Source organism: Arachis hypogaea, chromosome 3 (genome assembly GCF_003086295.3).
Source record: "Arachis hypogaea cultivar Tifrunner chromosome 3, arahy.Tifrunner.gnm2.J5K5, whole genome shotgun sequence".
NCBI classification, from domain to species: domain Eukaryota; kingdom Viridiplantae; phylum Streptophyta; class Magnoliopsida; order Fabales; family Fabaceae; genus Arachis; species Arachis hypogaea.
Window position 1 is genome coordinate 6,666,847 of NC_092038.1, and position 19,639 is coordinate 6,686,485.

The window sequence follows — 19,639 nt, forward strand, 5'->3', positions numbered from 1 at the left end:
AGATATACATATGTGATGTATGTTGTTAATTAATATTTTATATTATTAATTATAAACAATAATTGTTAAATGAGTAAAAAAATAACTATAATTTATTTTTACTTTTTAGAGAATTAATTTGATAAGTAAAATCTTTTAAAAGATTCCCGTAAATTTGGTTGGGGAATTGAATTGTGAAGCGGGATTTTTCCATAGGAATTGGAGAATAGAGGAAATTTTTTTTCTACCAAAAAACGCATTAAACAAGTAACATTTGCTAAAAATTAAATACTATAACTATGATGGGCCAAATCTGAATAAATTAGACTTTGCGCGGGCGGTTCCATTACTTTCAAATCTCCCTTAGCCTTTTCACCTGCCATGTCACCTCTCGAAGAAAACCAAATCAATTTTTAAATACTTCCAACAAAAGAGTTCGAAAACCAGTGAAATTATTTTTGAGAAATGATAAAAATTATTAGAATTTATTATTAATTAATTATTAATATTTAAAAATATAAATTAAAATATATTATTAAATTAAAAAAAATTAGATTCATAAATCATAATTAAAAATAATGAACAAAAATAATAAATTTTAATAATTTTTTAGTATTTTTTATTTCTTGAGAATTTTAAAAAAATTTAAACCGAGTCACCTTCTCCTACATTCTCTCACTAGTCTCATCTTCTTCCGCTTCAACCACCCAGCTTCTCTCTCTTCTACTGAACTTTGTTTGTCTTAGAGAAGACGAAACCCACACTCAACACTCAACACACACACTCACTTTCTTTCTGCTAGAATAATATCCTAAAGCGTCAAAGTGAACAAAGAAAGAAAAGAGAACCAAATGTTCTTCGCTTTTGTTCCAATGTCCATGTGAGAGTTCTGACACATGCTATTCTGCTTCTTCTTCATCTTTTTATTTATCATTTCAACTCTTCTTCATTTAACATTCTGCGAGTTTTCCCTGACTCAGTAACTCGGGCTAGTGAACTCAATGGCATCGTCCTCACGAGCAAGGAGCAGCTCGCCATTCTCGCACCGCAAACTCTCAAACACTCCTTATTACTCCCCTGCCTCTTCCACTTCTTCTTCCTTCATGAACGGTAAGTTGATGCCTCGCTCGTGCTCTTCTTCTGCCTCATCGTTCTTCAACTCCGGAGCCGGACTCGGTGGCCGATCTGCCACTCCGAGTCACGGTTTCAGCGAGTCAAACTACTACGACGCGATGTGTCCTTCGCCGGTGGAGTTCGGAATGGAGGACGAGGCGATCGCGGAGCCTCTGGATTCGTCGACCTCTCGGGACAGCATTTCGGTGACGATTCGGTTCAGACCGTTGAGGTAATGCTTTAGATCTGCGATTTACGGTATCAGATCCATTAGCTGTGTAAATGAGATAGAATCTGCGTTCTTTGATTGTTTTGTTTAAAGCATTATGCTATTTTTGAAATAAAATGTGACTGCGTAGTTCGGTTGCGGTGTTTGCTTTGATGCAGTGAAAGAGAGTACCAGAGAGGGGATGAGATCGCGTGGTATGCGGATGGTGATAAGATCGTGAGGAATGAGTATCATCCAGCTACTGCATATGCATTCGGTATTTTCCATTTTTGATTCTTTCTATTATTGTATTGGATGCAATTTTGTGGTTATAGTGGTAGTAAATTGGCTAAAAATATGATGTTAAAATTACGGCTAGGAATTATGGTGATCGATGATAAAATTTTCGATTTGATTTTGCTGTAGATAGAGTGTTTGGACCGCACACAAGTACTGATGAGGTGTATGAAGTAGCAGCCAAACCTGTGGTGAGGGCTGCCATGGAAGGCGTTAACGGTATGTGATGTTATTATCTGATTCAAAATCATATCACAATGCGAGTGTAAGTGTTATTTTTTGTAATGTCAATGTATTTCATTGCACTGCATTGATGAAAGTTCCTCTAGTTTCAGTGATGCATTGATTGGATGGAATAGTTTGCAATGATTAATATATACTGGTTTGGTGTTCAAGTGGTTGTGTTGGAGTTTGTTGAGTCTGGAGCATAACATGCGGTAAATATTGCAGGAACCGTGTTTGCCTACGGTGTGACAAGTAGTGGCAAGACACATACTATGCATGTAAGTGTCACTTTTTAAAATCAACGCATTCCATGTTTGTCATTTTTATTTGGAATTTCTGATGTAATTCAATTTGTTGTGTGTTACGTCTTCACGACAACTCAGAAGTTTGTATTGAGTACATATATTTTTCCTACGAGCTACAGGCTTGTGTGCTGTAGCTCATTTGAAAGTTGAGGCCTTTTAGATATGTTAGTAATTTTGTGATGATGTCAAAGTTCAATGCTTACATATGATTCTGAGGCTAACTAATAAATAAGAACTATATGGAAATCTAAACATCTTTGGGTTGTATTGACGTATATATTTCTTAAGATAGAGGATATCAAGATAATTGTTTTGGTACTTGGTAGTTTCGTGTATCATGCAATTTGGCTAAATACACGGCGACAATGTTAGTTATGGTCCAATAATTTTACAAATGGAAAAATTTCGAGTACTGAATCATTTTCACCAGAAATTGATAATTTGAAACAGACTTATCAGACATAGTTAAGCTGGTAGAATTGAAAGAAATATAACTGAACATTTGGCTTTGATAAGTTAGAGAGGAATTTGTTTATTCGGTGTAAGTCGAATGAATTTGCTGGAAGTAGAGAATTTTTCTAGTCTAATTCATGTTAACTTTGGATAAGGATCATACACTGTAACTGAATTGTTAGATTAGAGATTAAACCATTCATGAAATTAGCAGCCAAAATTTTAGGTCTACTACCTCAGCTAAATACTGCATCTAAATATGTCAACTCTGGAGACAAATTAGCATTCTTTGGTATTCAAATGTTTGGTTAACAACTCTTCTTAGTTCTTACAGCTGTTTATTAAATACATATTTATTGTCTCTGCTTCAAATAATTTTCTGCCTAGAAAATGCTCTTCTTAGTTATGTTCTTTTATTAATAAAAAATTAATGTCATCTCCTCGGTTGTGCTGTTTATGATTTGCTTGTGAACAACGATATGTGCAGGGAGACCAAGATTTTCCTGGTATTATACCATTGGCTATAAAAGACGTTTTCAGCATAATACAAGATGTGAGTTTTCAATTTTCATGCATACTTAACAACTTTGGTTATTGTTATGTTGCTGTTATTTTGGTTATGTAGTAGTATTTTGTCATTCATTTGCATTATGATATTCTGCTTGGAATGGCTAATTGTGTTTGCTGCAGACTCCAGGAAGAGAGTTTTTACTCCGAGTTTCATATCTGGAAATATACAATGAGGTAAACGCTGAACATTTCTTTGCTCCACTGTCTATTTCCTGAACATGATTTTGTACTTTGATTCGTACTTGTCTTGACTCCTGCAACACTTTCTGTCTTACATATGTGTCTCTATCACTTTGTGACACTTGCAAGCTATACTGTCTGAAATTTTCTTTGAAGTTTTGGTTTTAACATAGATTCTTTTTGGCTGTTTCTGCTTGGTATATCAGGTGATAAATGACTTGCTTGACCCAACTGGCCAAAATTTGCGTGTTAGAGAAGATGCACAGGTTTCTTTCTTATTCTTATATAATTGAAACTGAAATCTAATTTATATTTTGGGTTCATTCTTTCCATATCTTGGAAATTGGAATCAACATGAACCACCTGTTATGTTGCTCTTAGTTGTCTTTGAATACATGAACACTGATATTTCTGATTGTCTCTATAATGTGGCATCAGATCTATACATGGACTTAGGACTATAGAATGTCTTGTTTCTTTCAGTTGATTAATATTGGTTTTGCTCTTTGATTCTCTTTTTTCTAACCTTCTACTCTTTCCCCTTACATTATATTCATCTGTAGGGTGTTCACTTTTTTACCTTCCACTTGTTTTTTTTAATAGTTACAGTATTTGTTGTTTCAACAAGATAAATCTTTTTTGTATTTTGTACCAAAAAGTTCATTAAAATTATATCAAAATTTCTAAGGACTTGTTTAAAGTATAATTGATGATTTATATTGGCTTGAATTTCAGGGTACTTATGTGGAGGGTATAAAGGAAGAAGTTGTTTTATCGCCAGGACATGCCCTTTCTTTTATTGCTGCTGGAGAAGGTATAACTGATGAGTGATGACAGAATATTTTCCTCCATTTGTACTCATGCTTTAATTGTTGATTCAGAAACTTAACAAACATGTTTGATGGCAGAGCATCGTCATGTTGGGTCAAACAATTTTAATCTGTTCAGCAGCCGAAGTCATACGATTTTTACACTTGTAAGAATCTTAGTATATTAGTATTATAATCTAGTAACAAAGCACTGGATTATACACCTGATTCAATTTTACTAATCGGAAATATAGCTTAGTCACAACCTGAGGCAGGATATATTGCACGAGTGATTATTTTATATGTACATGCTGGTTAAACGTGTGATGATTGCTAGTTACTGTATTTTATTGCTCTCTTGGACCTTGTCAAACCAACCGTTGTTTTACATGCAACATTTTCTGTTATCTTACATTTGCAGATGATTGAAAGCAGTGCCCATGGTGATGAATATGATGGAGTGATCTTCTCTCAGCTTGTATGCGAATGTTTTTTTTTAGATGTTACCATATATATGATAAATAATAAAAATTGTTTGACTGTTCTCATTTTGTGCGTGTTTGTGTTTCTTTGATCAGAACTTGATTGATCTTGCTGGATCAGAGAGCTCAAAAACTGAAACAACTGGACTAAGAAGAAAAGAAGGATCTTACATAAACAAAAGTCTTCTGACACTTGGAACTGTAGGTGTCTTACTGTTCTTCTGTTTTTGGTTGTGGATTAGTTTGTTCTGGCATTTTGTTTGGACATATGTTACCAGCTGTTGGATTGTCTACAATTTATATCTTTGCAAACAAAATGGAAAATGTGCCTCTTGAAATTCTGATTTTATGCTGTCAATGTGAAGGTTATAGGAAAATTAAGTGAGGGGAAAGCATCTCATGTTCCATATCGAGACTCAAAGCTTACCCGCCTCCTGCAGTCTTCACTAAGTGGGCATGGCCATGTTTCAGTGAGTTTGGGTTTTACTCCACTTTGGTTCAATTGTTCAACTGTATTTCTTCCTTATGCTAATTAAGTGGGGCTATGGCTTTTTAATAGGTTTTCTCTTACTTTCTTCCTTCTCATGTATATGTTGTAACGTTGTTAGACAGGCTACATGAGCATCAAATCATTAAAATTGATGAACTGTGAATTTTCAGCTTATATGCACAGTAACTCCAGCATCGAGTAACATGGAGGAAACTCATAACACCTTGAAGTTTGCCAGCAGGGCGAAGCGTGTAGAAATATATGCCTCACGTAATAAGGTTCATTCTAAAATTATTAATTAGCTGCAGTACTGCACCTAGATATGCTTGTGCATGAGGAGGTTCCTAATTCACTTGTGAATTGTTTGTTAAAACAGATCATTGATGAAAAATCTCTAATTAAGAAATACCAAAGAGAAATTTCAATCCTCAAACAAGAACTTGATCAGCTAAGGAAGGGCATTCTTGTCGGTGTCAACCCCGAGGAGATTATGAGCTTAAAGCAGCAGGTTTTAACATCCCCTTAATACATTTCTTATTCATTCTTTTTGAAGTTTTTTTTTCCTGATTATTTATTGGGATCTTCTACTTATTCTATACTTTGATTGGAATAGTTGGAAGAAGGTCAAGTGAAAATGCAATCAAGATTGGAAGAAGAGGAAGAAGCTAAGGTTGCTCTTATGAGTAGGATCCAGAGGCTAACCAAGCTTATTCTGGTTTCATCAAAGAATTCTATTCCTGGTTATCTAACTGATGTTCCTAGCCACCAGCGAAGCCTCTCTCTTGGTGAGGATGATGTGAGTTCCTCATTCAATAGCATGGATATGTTGTACCATCCTCTTAATATTTATCCTGAACTGCAATAATTTGAAGTCCTTGTTATTCTCAGACATTAATGTTTGTCTGAAATAAAGCCTTTTATGAAGTGGACAAGTGTTTTCTCCTTGCTGACACACTTTACAGTTTACACCTACTAACATCTTGAGCTTGTAGGCTAATTAAGATGTTGAGTCCTTAACTACATGTAAATATAATTTTATCTTTTAGGAAAGTATATTCCTTCAAAGGAGCCTTTCATTGTGGGAGTACTCTCCTCTGGAAGACTGGAATATGTTAACATGATTGTAAACCTAGCATATTGATTCTTTTTGTTTTTTCTCTCTTCAATTCAGAAATTTGATACCCTTGTTGATGGATCTCTTTTGATTGAAAATGAGAATAAAAAAGAGGGTTCCACAATGTCATCTGAACTGCCTTACGATGTTAGACATAGAAGATCATCAAGTAAATGGAACGATGAACTCTCCCCAACTAGCAGTATTATTACTGAATCAACACAAGCTGGTGAACTGATCACCAGAGCAAGGCTCCCAGCGGTATATTAATTTCATAGTTTGCATATAAAATGTTTCAATTTTGGAATATGTATATTAATTTTAGGACCTAATTGAGGGATACCTGGGACTCGTAAAAATAATTCATCTCCCCGGAACAAATTTAAAAATTTTCTTTTTACCCTCAGTTGTAGGTCAAGAGTTACAGTTCCATTGTACTAAAGTTCCTTAGATGTTTTAAACACAGTATTGTTGGATGCTAATTAGTCTCAATGGCATGTCCTGTTACTTACATAGTTACATGTAGCGGTTCGTTACTACGCACCTGTTCACCAAATAAATACGTTTTTGACTTCCTACTGAATTGCAGGGAGGGGTGACGATGTCCGATCAGGTTGATCTTCTTGTCGAGCAAGTAAAGTTGCTTGCTGGAGATATTGCTTTCAGTACAAGCACTCTGAAGCGCTTGATGGAGCAATCTTTAAATGACCCAGAAAACTCCAAACAACAGGTATTATACCGTTTCTCAAGCTATGATGCTTCGTATTGGAACTTCTTAGATTCTAGGGACCAAAATGTTCTTGTTTTGATCCACATGAGAGAGATTTTAATTTCTCGGTTTGAGTAGGTCTAAATGTCTAATGTAGTAGTCTTAACTCTTAATTTTACCATGAAGGCAATTAGAATGATGCACGATACGACAAAATTAGAGGTGTATGCTTACATGGTATACAGAAATATGACGTACATGTTGGGGAGTGCAGTTTTTCTATTATCTTTTTCTGTTTTTGGGATACGTGAAAACGTGCTTGGTTATTTTTTTCTCACACTTTCAATTTTTACCTAACGGGAGAGGGGAGAGTTTTCAAGCAAAGGGATGCATGGACTGAATTTCGAGCCATCCGAGAAGGGGCAATTAAATTTGGATCGGGAAACTTTTGTGGAAGGGAAAGACTAAGCGATAATATTTTATAAAGGATTTTAAATTGAAAATAGTATTGATTTTCAATATTGTAAAAGGAAAACATAGGTTTCCAATAGCGTGTTCGGTGTTCCACTAATAAAAAAAAACATCTTTCAGAAATTATTTACTATTATCTTGCAAAACTCATGGTTTTGTATATAATTTCTATCTTACTTTAGCCAATTATCTAATCAGGTTTTCCTATATCATAATAGAGTATTACTCGGTTGCTTTACCTGTTTTGTATTTTGTTTGGAAATTGTTAGTGACATGCAATTTATAATTCGTACGTACTGAACAAATCTGGAAGCAGATCTTGACCTTGGTTGGTAATACCTTACACATACCATAAATTATACCATTATTGTGAAAAGAAAGGGGATGCTTGTACATTATCGCTGATTAAAATTATATTCGTATAAAAGAATTATAGTGAAAATATATATGAAAATACTATACTCATGTTTAATCATATAACATCATAATATTTGACTAACTACACTCAACTTAAAATTTTTATGTATAGAAGCATATATTGGATTGGATAATGGTATAAAACTAGGGTGATGGTATATTACATAATTTCTTAGATGTCATACACATTTTACAGTGATGCCAAGCACTTCTTATGCATGTATTTTCCACACGATGACATATACAGTTTGTTGCTAATTTTGATTTTTGTTTCCCGCTACAGATTGAGAATTTGGAACAAGATATCCAAGAAAAAAAGAAGCAAATGAAACTTTTAGAACAAAGAATAATAGAGAGTGGTGAATCTTCTGTCGCTAGCTCATCGCTGGTTGAAATGCAGCAGGTGCCATCTTGATATATTCTCTTATATCTGTTTTCATTTAGAAGTTTTTATACTACGTGTATTCAGTGATAGGGTCATTTATACCTGTTTTTCTTTTCTCGTTCTTGGTTCCAGCAGACAATCACAAGATTAATGACTCAATGTAATGAAAAGGAGTTTGAGCTGGAAGTAAGTAGTATTTCAGCAATATAAGAACAATGTTGATTTTTCATCTTGAGCCACCAATTTACTCACAGATTTGACTTCTTGTTTTATTGTCATATCCTGCCATTGTATTTCACAATTTATATTCTCAATGTGCAGTATATGAATTTATTAATTGTGGTACATAATCTATTTTCTAAATATATCTACAGATAAAATCTGCGGACAACCGTGTCCTTCAAGAACAATTAAATGACAAGGTACGTGGTTATATTTTGAGTGTTTCCTTCTGTCTTAAAATTGGAAAATGCCACAAAAACTGCCACTATTACTGAGCTGTGTTGACACCCTTCTTTGACATGTTGTATTTGTTGATAGTGTTCTGAAATTAGTGAATTGCAAGAAAAGGTCAAGTTCCTAGAGGAGCAACTTGCAACATTTAGTAGTGGCACTACATTGGGGTTTAACGATCAACATCCCTTGGAAGAAAACATTGACGAGTTGAAAAGAAAAATAAAATCACAGGTAACTGAGAGTTCATTGCTTGAAAGGATTTGGTTTTAATGTATTTCTTCCATGGGTTAATGTTTCCCTGACCTTGGTCAGTACACTCCTGTATTTTGTCTATTGTTATTGACGAAGTTGCATGTTAGGATTAATATGTATGGTCACTTTCCAGATTCTCTGCGTAAACGAAGTTTGCATATCCTGTAAAGTCCTTTTTACTGTTTAATTTGATTGTTTTACCTAATTGACATTTTTCTTCTCTTTTCAGGAGATTGAGAATGAAAACTTGAAGCTGGAGCAAGTGCATCTGTCAGAAGAGAATAGTGGGTTGCACGTGCAGAACCAAAAACTCTCAGAAGAGGCTTGTTATGCCAAAGAACTGGCCTCTGCAGCTGCTGTGGAACTGAAGACTTTGGCAGGGGAAGTGACAAAACTTTCATTGCAGAATGCTAAGTTGGAAAAAGAATTGATGGCTGCTCGAGAGTTGGCCAACACTCGAAGTGCTTTTGTGCCAACTGCTAATGGTGTTAATCGCAAGCACAATGATGTAAGGTCTGGAAGGAAGGGAAGAACTTCCAGCAGAGCTAGTCTGGACGAGTTTGGATCATGGAGTCTTGATTTTGAGGATCTGAAGATGGAACTGCAGGCTAGGAAACAAAGAGAGGCAGTTCTTGAGGCCGCATTAGCTGAAAAGGAATTTGTGGAAGATGAGTACAGGAAAAGGGTCGAAGAGGCCAAGAACAGAGAAGCTGCCTTAGAGAATGATTTAGCAAATATGTGGGTGCTTGTTGCTAAGCTAAAAAAAGAAGGCGGTTGTGTCTCAGAAACAAACATTGATGAAAAAAATAGTGCTGGGGAATCACATATGAATGATTTTATGAATAATGGCAATGAAACTAATATTGTCCTCATGGAGCAGAATGGGGATTTTTCAAAACCAGAAAATGAAATTCCTAATGAAGAACCCTCGGTCGCTCATCTAAAGGTAAAACTCTGCATTGTTTTGTGCCTTCTTATCTTGGGAAAATTCGAACTCTTACTATCATTACTATTTTGGACTGAATAGGATTATCTATGAAAGATTTTATTGTGATCTATGATTTCAGTCACGCATGCAAGAGATGAAGGAAAAAGAACTCAAACACCTTAGCAACGGAGATGCCAATTCCCATACATGCAAAGTATGTTTTGAATCTTCAACTGCTGCAATTCTTCTTCCATGCCGTCATTTTTGTTGTAAGTATTTTCCTCACTAGTATGTGTTTTTTCCGATATCAAACTTTAGGATGTTTTCATTTTGGGTTTAAATTTGTTACTCTGAATTAACAGCCTGATTGCATTTTCAGTGTGTAAATCGTGTTCACTAGCTTGTTCCGAGTGTCCAATATGCCGCACTAATATTGAAGACAGGCTTTTTGCTTTTACATCCTGACCGTTCTAACAGAGGTATTGTGCAATTCTTTTATCATACCTTTCTGAGCCGCATTCAAATGTTATAACCTACAAGTACGAAATTATAACTTACTTTTGCCTGTCCAATTTTCTGCAGGATTTTATCCTATTGAATTATTATATCCCCTTTTACAGGTGGAATTCTTTTCTTAGTTTGCTTGTATGTAAATCTGTTTTAAAGGTATATTGTTATCTTTCTTTTACTATACCCCTTTAAGCTGTATAATAAGGTGAAATGAAGGGGTGGGGAAATGTAAAATGGAAAAAGGAAAGGGTGTCTGTAAACTGTAAACAGCAATGCTCAAGTACTTGAGCACAATGTGCGTTGCTGATTTTTGTTGTATATCATGGATGCCTAAATCATATTAGACAAGTGAGGTTTTACCTCTCTCCCTTTGCTTTTGATATTTTACATTCAAATGTTTTTGGGTATATAATTTTCTACTCGTGCACAAGGTATGAAGATGTAGGCATTGTTATCTCATTGTCCAAGTTTATCTTGAGGTATCTAATGAGGAATACTAGAGGGTTATCAGAATTTATTATTTTTTGCCATTGATTAGTTATTAATATTTAAAAGTATGAGATAAAATATATTATTGGATTACTAGATTAAAGAAATTAGACTAACAAAATTAAGTTAATGATTAAGTGATGATAAAAAATAATAAACTCAGATGCTCTCGTATCTAAAATCTTTTCTCGGAAGTATCTGGTGGTTTTGCAGGTGCTGCTCGAGTTCAAACTCCCAGTTTATTAGTAATTGAAGAAAATGCTATGGGATACAGGTTCTTTGGCTATTTCCAAAAATCAATACTGGTTCTTGTGCTTAATTTTTGATAATTAAGAAAAAACCGATTTTGGGGAGGTTTGAAATTATAAAGGAATAAAACCTAAGTAAAATTAAACGCAATAAGTAGACAAAAAGCAACCTTCAGATCTCTGATCTATCTACCTTGGTATAAGCAATTGATTTCTCCTTTTTCAACATTGAAACGCCATTGAAGATTGTGGTCCTTTTTTTCGAAAAAAAAAATTGTAAAAGGGGTTGAAGTTCCATGGTCTACTTGGGTGCATCAAACAAACTAGAGTCGGTGGCATACTAATGCCAAATTGGCATTGCCAGTAGGTGAGATTCCTAACAATACAGATTCTGGAACCCCGAGAAAAGAAAAGAAAAGCAATACAGATTTCTAGGATTTCAGAAGTGTTGAAAACAGCAGAGTTCGTTTCAATCGTAGTTGGTTTCAAGTATACACACAAGAATTCGACCAAGGGAAAAAGAAAAGGTGGTCACGGAAGAATAAATGAAGTTGCGAACTGAATTTTAAGAGAAAACAAGATACTATAAAGTATAAACCACAATTAAGTACTTTAAAGTGAGAAAGAAAAATTAAAGTGAAATCTAAAATCTAAGTTTACTTGATAATTAGTTGACGTATATCATGTGCCGGGCTCAAAATACCAAAAGACAAAAAAGTACACGGAAATACTGATTGCATGCTTGCCTTTTTGGTCATAAAATGCTTTAATACTTAATAGTTTAAAGTTATTAGCTGAATGACGTATCTTATTAAGGAGCGGAGATGATTATAACAAGTGGCCAAGTGGAGTAAGTCATGCTGATGAAACGAGAAAGAAATGAAGAGAACAAGACAGGAGAACATTCCCCAACAAATCAAACAGAATTGTGATCAACGGGAGCATTTACATTTACGTTATGAGTAAGCCATCTTTTCTCGAATTATTCGAGTATCCTTGGGATGTATTTGCTTTTGGCATTATCTCCACAATTTCTACCGAACAATAATCATCCATCTGAGGAAGATTACTAGAATTGTTACACAAACTAAGGAGATCTAAGTTGGGGTTGATGATGGTGACCATGCTTCCAATGGAAACGAACACATGCTGACATAGTGATGAACATTATTTCGGTCCTGAAACAATGATTGCTGCTCATACTCCTGTGAAAATCACACAACACAACCTCATCACTAAAGGTTTTTAACTTATGTTTTCGAAAGCTCTAAGCCAAGCATATATTTAGTTTAGACAACAGCTTTGTCTCTTATTATCATTTGTACATATAATTTAGAGCTTCAATATCAAACTAAATAATAATAAGTGATAATAATTTGTGTTGAAACTTGAAGTTAGCTAAAAGAATTTCTGAAATCTTATTATAAGCTATGGTGCACCAGCATATAGCAAACCTTACAGAAACCATTTGGCGGAAATGAAGCATCGAGAAGGTCTTCCATGCAGTAACCGGGTATGGTCTCAATCAAATACTCAGAAATGCTGCTTGTTGAAACTGAACCCGTGTCACTACCCATATAATAATTATTATTATTCTGGTTATTTGCTGCTTCAGAGCTTGTTGTGGCTCTACTCGAGGACATTGATGTTGGCTCTGATGAAGAAGAAGAAGAAGCAGCACCAAGCTTTACACCTGTCAGAAGAAACCTGTTATGCTTCTTAGTGTATTCATTGGCTCCATGGATAGAAACGTCACATTCACTGCATAATATCGCTCTGTCTTCTTGGCAAAATATATATGCACGTCTCTCCTGTAAATTAAACCCCCCCAAAAAAAAGAAAAAAGAGATTTTTTATTAATACATTTCTTTAAGTTAGATGTGACACTTTATTTAAACCTTTTCTTTTGTTGTTTAATATATAATTACATGTGACTAAGTATTAGAATAATGAATTGAATATAGAAAGAAGGCATTACTTGGCAGATATCACACAGAGGGGCGTCTTTGGAGTTAGGGTGGTGCAGAGAGAAGCGCGTGTGTTTGGTTGCAACCTTGTTGGCACAGTGTATTGTGCGATCACAGCCATGGCATAGAGCTCCTTCATCCGAGGGACAGAAGAAAGAGGCCTCCACTTTGTGACACACATCACACTGGATCTTCATATCACTCTTTGTCAGTTTGTCTCTCTCTATATATAGATTATTTCTGTTCTTTTCTTTTCTTTTTGGTGTTTGATTTGATTTGCTTCTTCTTCTGAGTGTGTGAGTGTGTTTGAAAAGAGAGATAGATAGATAGTGCGGGTTCGGAAAAGAAAAGGGAAATGGGGACAAAGAATTATGGGCGTTTTAAGGAGTGATGGTCCATAGAGAACAGCAAACAGCTAAGCTCAGAAGTATGTAAATGTGTGTTTTCTCTGACTTATAGAAAACTCTGGATCAATGCTATATCAATATCAGAGACAATAGTAGCTGTTACTATTTATATATATTATACATTAATATCTCTAATTTCTATCTCTTTCTCTCTCTGTCCATGTCCATGTGGATTTCTCTTTCTTGGAGTAAAGAGTAAAGAGGCAGGGGAGCAAAGCAAGTTGGCTAGGTATTATTATTATTCTATGGGAAATAATAATGCTTTCACTTTCAATTGTGTGATGAGTTTGTCTGAACTTGGAGGCATGGCCAAGCATCATGCATTACCATCTTCTTCCTTTATTGCATTGATGTGAATGAATGAATGCTTCAGCTTTTGATCATGGCCTTCAGGTTATAGATTAGATACATAACCAATGTGACAATGTCAGCTTTTACAAATTCATGAAGCTTCCTTCTTAGAGCATCTATTTATTATGCGAGATTCCTGTATGTATAGAATCATTTCATATTTACAGAGTTGAATTATTTTATTGCATGATCTACTAGATTTTACTAGTTATACATCTTTAAAACTATATATATCACTCCTAAGACTAAATTACATAGATAAATTGATTGAAAATTAAAATTACGCATATGTCTTAAACTGAATTTAGTTATATGCATGTCTTGTTTGACTAATTAGATATACATGTAACTAAATTTAGTTTACGACATTTGTGTAATTTTGATTTTTAATCAATTTATCTATATAATTTATCCAATTATTAATGGTAATTATGTATGTTAACTATGTTTTATATTAGTTGCTTTCATAAAATGTGTATAATTGTATATTATTTAGTATACAATTTTTAGAGAAAGTTAATTGAAATAATAATATGATAGAAGATATTGGATGAGTAAAGATCGATATTTATAACATTGGCAAGTGAAAAAAAAAAATTGTTGTACTGTTGGTATAAAATAATTTTATAGATGTATCTAATTATATAAGGTTATATTAGTAAAAATAATTATTTTTTACATTGATTATGTGAATAGTAATTATTTAAAAGAACAAATATAATTTTATGACTGTAAAAATATTTTATACTATTAATATATCAAACTTAACCTCTAAAAAAAATTGAGATCATTTATAAAAAAATGATAATCTGTTTTATAAAAATTTTAAAAAGCTCTTTACTCTTTAACACTAACAACTATTTTTTTTTTTTGGCAGAAAGAAATATATCATTCAAAGGAAAGCCAAACGGCACTTACAGATGATAGAGATAAATTAGATCTAAAATTAGAGAAGATGATTAGATAAATTCTATGCTGAACTATAAACTGAAAGTAAGCCTAATGTTTGATTACAAAGAATCTTAACCAGTAGAAACATAGACAGATCTGAATCTCGATGATTTCTAAATCAACACTAAAAGTGATGCAACATGTTGAAAAATCTGTTCTTCTTCTCTGCTTAAAGCCGAATCCTCCTCTAGTCTGAAGATATTTCCATGAACAACAAGTGAACTTCAGTGTATACTCCAAAATCTGATAGATCTGTACCAACGTATCCACACTACTCATAAAGGGAGGATAATAAACCACTACAAAAGAAGAGAAAATACACCACATAGGGATATTAGAAAACAGAAATTAAACAAAGAAAATTGAAAGAAACCAAAAAAAGAAAAAAGAGAGAGAATAGAGTAAAAAAAAAGGAGAAGAGAGGGGAAAAGAGGGGGGGAGGGAGGCCACCACCTTACCAAGATAGCGGTGGCGGCGGCAGCCTCCCTCTTGGAGGCCACAAGAGTAAAACGGCTTCAACCCTAGCAGAGAAAAGAGAGTGCTTTTTTTTGTTGGCGTCTTTTTTTTTTTTAGTTTAAATAACTACTAAACCCTAAACCCTAACACTAACAACTAATTAATGAGACGCAACTTACGAATTTCATTAGTCAATGATTTCCACTATAATCTTTCCCTTTGTAAAAATGGGAATATGATTTTAAAGGGATGTAACATAATATGTAAGGTAAAAACTTATGTGTAATTAAGTTTATGTAAAATTGATAGTTGAAAGTTGTTAAATAATTTGATTAAATTTTTATTTAAAAATTTTTAGCTATCAATTTTACGTGAAGTTGACTGTACATGAGTTTTTATTAATATATAATGATAAAAGTTTTTTCAATTAATATTCACTCAATTTTGTTTCTTTTTTTTTTAATCTCATATTACCTGAAAAAAACTGTGCCTAAATTTTGTGTTGGCTAATAGTTGATTCTTGATTGCAAATAAATGAGCTTCCTATAATTGAATAGATGAAATAAGGAAAAAAATACCTAATTCTATACTATTTGTAGCAAATTATATTTATATAATAGGTTGATGCTTTTTCTAGACAATGCTTTTATAGATAGTACATAAAGAATGATACATTATTGGTTTACATCTTTATACTCATGATTTTTCATGACTTACATAATATTTTCTCTTTTTTCTTTTCTAGTGCCCGATGTTGTAGGTAAACATGTGCCTAGCGTGGCATGTGATAAAGCAAAATTAAGAGGTTATTTTGAACAAACAAACAAAAAGGCAAAGCCAGAGAAGCCCCAACAAGGTGCCTCTCTAAAAGAAGTTTGTAATCTAAATTTGAAATATCTTCCCCTAGTATAAATAATATCCGAAAGATGCTATTGAAAATGTCCCAGCGTAATGCTCACGTGTTTTTTGCTCTATTATGACGTTCTAAACCATCAACCATTATAAATGCGAAAAATTTTCAAGTGCACCAGTATATCCATGTTTCGATAATTTTTAACCATTAATTTTAATTATAAAGATCAACGATTAAAAATTACTGAAATATTAATATAAGATACACTTAAAACTTTTTCAATAAATGCTTTACATATCGGTCCCGTACCCTTGAACTCTCATCTAGTCTAATTTTTATGCACACTAGTCTAATATTTGTTATGCACACTTAATTTAAATCCCTTTCCTAATCAACACTTAATCAAATGTTCTAATTATATAGATTAGAAGTGGATATGAGATTGGGTGAAATTGGATTTGTCTTGATTTGGACTTAATTCTACATAATAATCGGGTATATTTTTGAGATTGTTATCCGACTCTAAATTTAGTAAATTTAGTAAAATCACACTATTTACGGGCCATACTAAAATTATGTCTCGACCGAGTGAAACCTGGATCTTGATAAATTGTCAAAAAATTATGAACTACTCATTTGTAAAGAAAAAAAAATATTTGTTACTGACAAGTTGATAATTATACTTGAACTTGAATTTGTTCATAAATTATAATTTCACGTTTTTTTAATCTATTTCCTAATTCAACAAATGTTACTAAAAACAAAACAATAAATTTATAATTAATATAACATAATATTAAAATTAATTTAAAACATATATATCTTTTTTAATCCTCATAAGGTGCACATAGACCGGGTGAAGCCAGAATTTATTTTGGCTCGGATTCGACTCTAAATAATAATCGAATTTATTTTTGAGACTCTTATTTAATCTTAAATCCGGTAAAATCATGCCAAATTAATCTAAAAGTATTTGGATTCGGATCGAATTTTCGAACCGGATCGTGTACCCCCTAATATCGTGTACCCCCTAATATAGATGAAGTATTTTCTCCTTTTATAGCTGTTTATGCCTACGTATAATACCTACCTAATTAGAGGCTTCATTTTTATTTATGGAACTTATACAAAAGTTATAACTAATCATTGTATTCATTATTCAAATGTGATCACACTCTTGAAATTGGTTGTGTGGCACGTTCAACGAATTTACGAGACACAAAATGTTGATGCTATTGTTTATACTTTATATAAAATATGGTTATAAATTTAGTGTTGTAACGTTAAAATAATCTTTTTATAAATGAATTAATCTATATTTTTTATTGACTTGATCAGTGTCTCTGTAGATACATACTCTGCAACAAGACCGAAGAACTTCAAGCCACATTAGAACGAGGTATTTTTTGGATATAATCAGAGAAACCATAACAAAATTAATAAAAAAGTAATACACAAAATATTTTTTTAAATTAGTTGAATTTAAATTAAAATCTAACTCTCTAACTGTTGAAAGCATAATAATCTAGATTCAACTAACGAGTTGATATGGTTGGTGTTTATGAAGCTTCCTATAGTTGCGCTTTTAATGGAAGACCTAAAAGGTGATACAATAATATTTTAGTGTTGCTTAGCTTGTTCTGACCAAATACCAATAATATGCTTCCTTTCGGCTTTGATTTCAACTTTTTAGTTGTGCAATTCCTTTCCATTTCAAAACAAATTTCTTAAAATTAAAACGTGGTTGTTGCGGACTTTGTTCTTTACATTTCATCATAATGATAATTGACCAAGGGAACGGCCGCAAATAAGCAAAAAGGAAAAAAAGATGTTCCATTAACAAGAAAATTTTGTATACTTTGTTAACACGTATTTTAGTAATGTTGAATTATAATTTGATATTTTATTTTAATATTATAACTGCTTTTTCTATCTTTAAATTAAATTAAATTAAATAAATGTCTATAAACAACTCAATTTTAATTTTTTAAATAGCATAAATGTAATTATAATTAGAAAGTACAAGAAAATAAGCGTGGAACACTATTGAAATCGGCCAAACTAAACGACAGAAAATACTTTTTTTGAGACTGGATACGGATTATCTAGTTTGAGAATCTCTGAGACAAGATATTGTAAAAGATATGCCAGTTGTCAGCATAAAACAGGGTTATTTGAAGATAAGAAAGGAACATTGTACTTTTACTCATATAGGTATTGTGTTTGAATCTTATAGTGAAATAATTCCTCACATAGGAATAATTAAGTGTTTACCAAAGTAATTATTTTCTGTAGTCTACCTAGAAATCATCATGGCTATTATTTAGGATCTTATTAATGTGTTACTTTTTTTTAAAAAAATAACATAGTAAAATTATTAAAAAATAATTGTTTATATTTTAATAATTTAATATATTAAAAAATAAACAAAATAATTATCATACTATTAAAATATGATCTTAAAATACAAGATGCATAAATTTTATTACTAATGATATAACTTAATTTGTGAAGAGTTGATTTTTTAGGACAGCTAATCATCTAATATAGTTAGCATATTAGAAATAGTTATCATATTAGAGTTTGATTTAAATTGCTACTTCACCTGGCCTTCTTCTAAATGAATAAATAGTGAATTTCAGTACAAGATAAGAAGTGCTTGTGTTGTATGCATTTTAGGACCAACAAATTAAAGTCTCTTAATAATGTGAAAGATATTTGGGAGAGATCATCTCGTAACAAAAATATTCGGTATATTGTAACATACATGTATATTAGTTATCAAGCGCCAATAGTCAGAAAATTACATAGTTCATGTGCTACACGAGTCAATTAAATAAAAAAAAAACACATTTTGTAGAACTTAAATGGAAGCAGAAAATTGAGACTGCAATTAGAGTGGGCATGGCAGAACACAAGACGGTAGTAGGAAAGGACAAAAAGTAGTGCCTTATGGTCAGTTTCCACTGCATGTGAACTAGAATAGAGAAAAAGAACAATATATATATTATGTGAGAAATAATATTTGTATTCTTTACTGTTTTTTATATAATATAAAAATAATTTTATTTTTATTTTAAATAATAATTGTTCGTATACAAAAAAAAAAAGCATATAAAATCAGTTATTCCATATATATAATACACATGTAATGTATGTTTTTAATTTTTAATATTTAATTTGTATCAATTTTACCCCAAATATTAGTTATTAGCTTACTTTGCATGAAAATATATTCCCAGTTTCCCACTAGAAGTTCCCAGATTTAATAGCTAGAAGCTAGGGGACCACATTCTATTTGCACTGCAACTGACACTTTTCATGGGCATGCCCATTTATTGTATGTAAATGAGGTGTTGGGGGGGGGGGGGGGGGGGACCTTATAGCCACCTTAGCTTTGCCTATAAAATATCTATATATTTCTCATCAATTTAATATTCATTTTTTTGGGATAGAATCAAAATTTAATATTCTTGTAGTTTCCACTTTTGGCAGTTGATGGGCAATGGGCCTTTGTGGAGGGTGAACATGTTAGGTGAAACTTGTAAATCAATTTTGTTTTAT

General features: G+C 32.8%; 2 protein-coding genes and 1 long non-coding RNA gene across 5 annotated transcripts; 2 read left to right on the top strand and 1 right to left on the bottom strand.

Moving 5' to 3' along the window:
* Positions 1 to 659: 659 nt before the first annotated feature.
* Positions 660 to 10,733, top strand: LOC112789153 (kinesin-like protein KIN-7D, mitochondrial). Of its 2 annotated transcripts, none has more exons than XM_025830924.3 (26): positions 660 to 859; positions 960 to 1,324; positions 1,480 to 1,577; positions 1,727 to 1,816; positions 2,048 to 2,100; positions 3,068 to 3,133; positions 3,271 to 3,324; positions 3,537 to 3,596; positions 4,066 to 4,144; positions 4,239 to 4,306; positions 4,561 to 4,617; positions 4,718 to 4,822; positions 4,987 to 5,091; positions 5,282 to 5,389; positions 5,488 to 5,619; positions 5,725 to 5,907; positions 6,283 to 6,486; positions 6,815 to 6,955; positions 8,106 to 8,225; positions 8,340 to 8,393; positions 8,582 to 8,629; positions 8,748 to 8,894; positions 9,145 to 9,861; positions 9,983 to 10,112; positions 10,223 to 10,322; positions 10,426 to 10,733. In XM_025830924.3, exons 2-25 carry the CDS (start codon positions 981 to 983, stop codon positions 10,306 to 10,308), a joined length of 3,249 nt encoding a protein of 1,082 aa, XP_025686709.1. In that variant the 5' UTR covers positions 660 to 859; positions 960 to 980; the 3' UTR covers positions 10,309 to 10,322; positions 10,426 to 10,733. The 2 variants fall into 2 exon arrangements, with proteins under 2 accessions (XP_025686709.1, XP_025686710.1); XM_025830925.3 differs by having other exon boundaries at positions 8,343 to 8,393.
* A 1,283-nt stretch (positions 10,734 to 12,016) lies between these two features.
* LOC112789155 (B-box zinc finger protein 20) lies at positions 12,017 to 13,661 on the bottom strand. 2 transcript variants are annotated; one of them, XM_025830927.3, is made up of 3 exons: positions 13,069 to 13,661; positions 12,550 to 12,901; positions 12,017 to 12,295 (listed from the first exon to the last, which is right to left on the bottom strand). In XM_025830927.3, coding segments are annotated over exons 1-3 (540 nt in total). In that variant the 5' UTR covers positions 13,255 to 13,661; the 3' UTR covers positions 12,017 to 12,293. The 2 variants fall into 2 exon arrangements, with proteins under 2 accessions (XP_025686712.1, XP_025686711.1); XM_025830926.3 differs by having other exon boundaries at positions 12,545 to 12,901.
* Positions 13,348 to 14,005, top strand: LOC140183702 (uncharacterized). Its single transcript, XR_011879473.1, has 2 exons — positions 13,348 to 13,484; positions 13,659 to 14,005. It is a non-coding gene; the product is annotated as an uncharacterized lncRNA (long non-coding RNA).
* The last annotated feature ends 5,634 nt before the right edge of the window (positions 14,006 to 19,639 follow it).

Excerpts from the sequence above, each read along its gene's own strand:
- LOC112789153 (XM_025830924.3), top strand. The coding sequence starts at position 981 with ATGGCATCGTCCTCACGAGCAAGGAGCAGCTCGCCATTCTCGCACCGC. Across the intron at positions 8,226-8,339 it reads CGCTGGTTGAAATGCAGCAG|CAGACAATCACAAGATTAAT; the intron begins GTGCCATCTTGA and ends TCTTGGTTCCAG. Across the intron at positions 8,630-8,747 it reads AAGAACAATTAAATGACAAG|TGTTCTGAAATTAGTGAATT; the intron begins GTACGTGGTTAT and ends ATTTGTTGATAG.
- LOC112789155 (XM_025830926.3), bottom strand. The coding sequence starts at position 13,254 with ATGAAGATCCAGTGTGATGTGTGTCACAAAGTGGAGGCCTCTTTCTTC. Across the intron at positions 12,902-13,068 it reads CTCTGTGTGATATCTGCCAA|GAGAGACGTGCATATATATT; the intron begins GTAATGCCTTCT and ends TTTAATTTACAG. Across the intron at positions 12,296-12,544 it reads CGCCAAATGGTTTCTGTAAG|GAGTATGAGCAGCAATCATT; the intron begins GTTTGCTATATG and ends TGATTTTCACAG.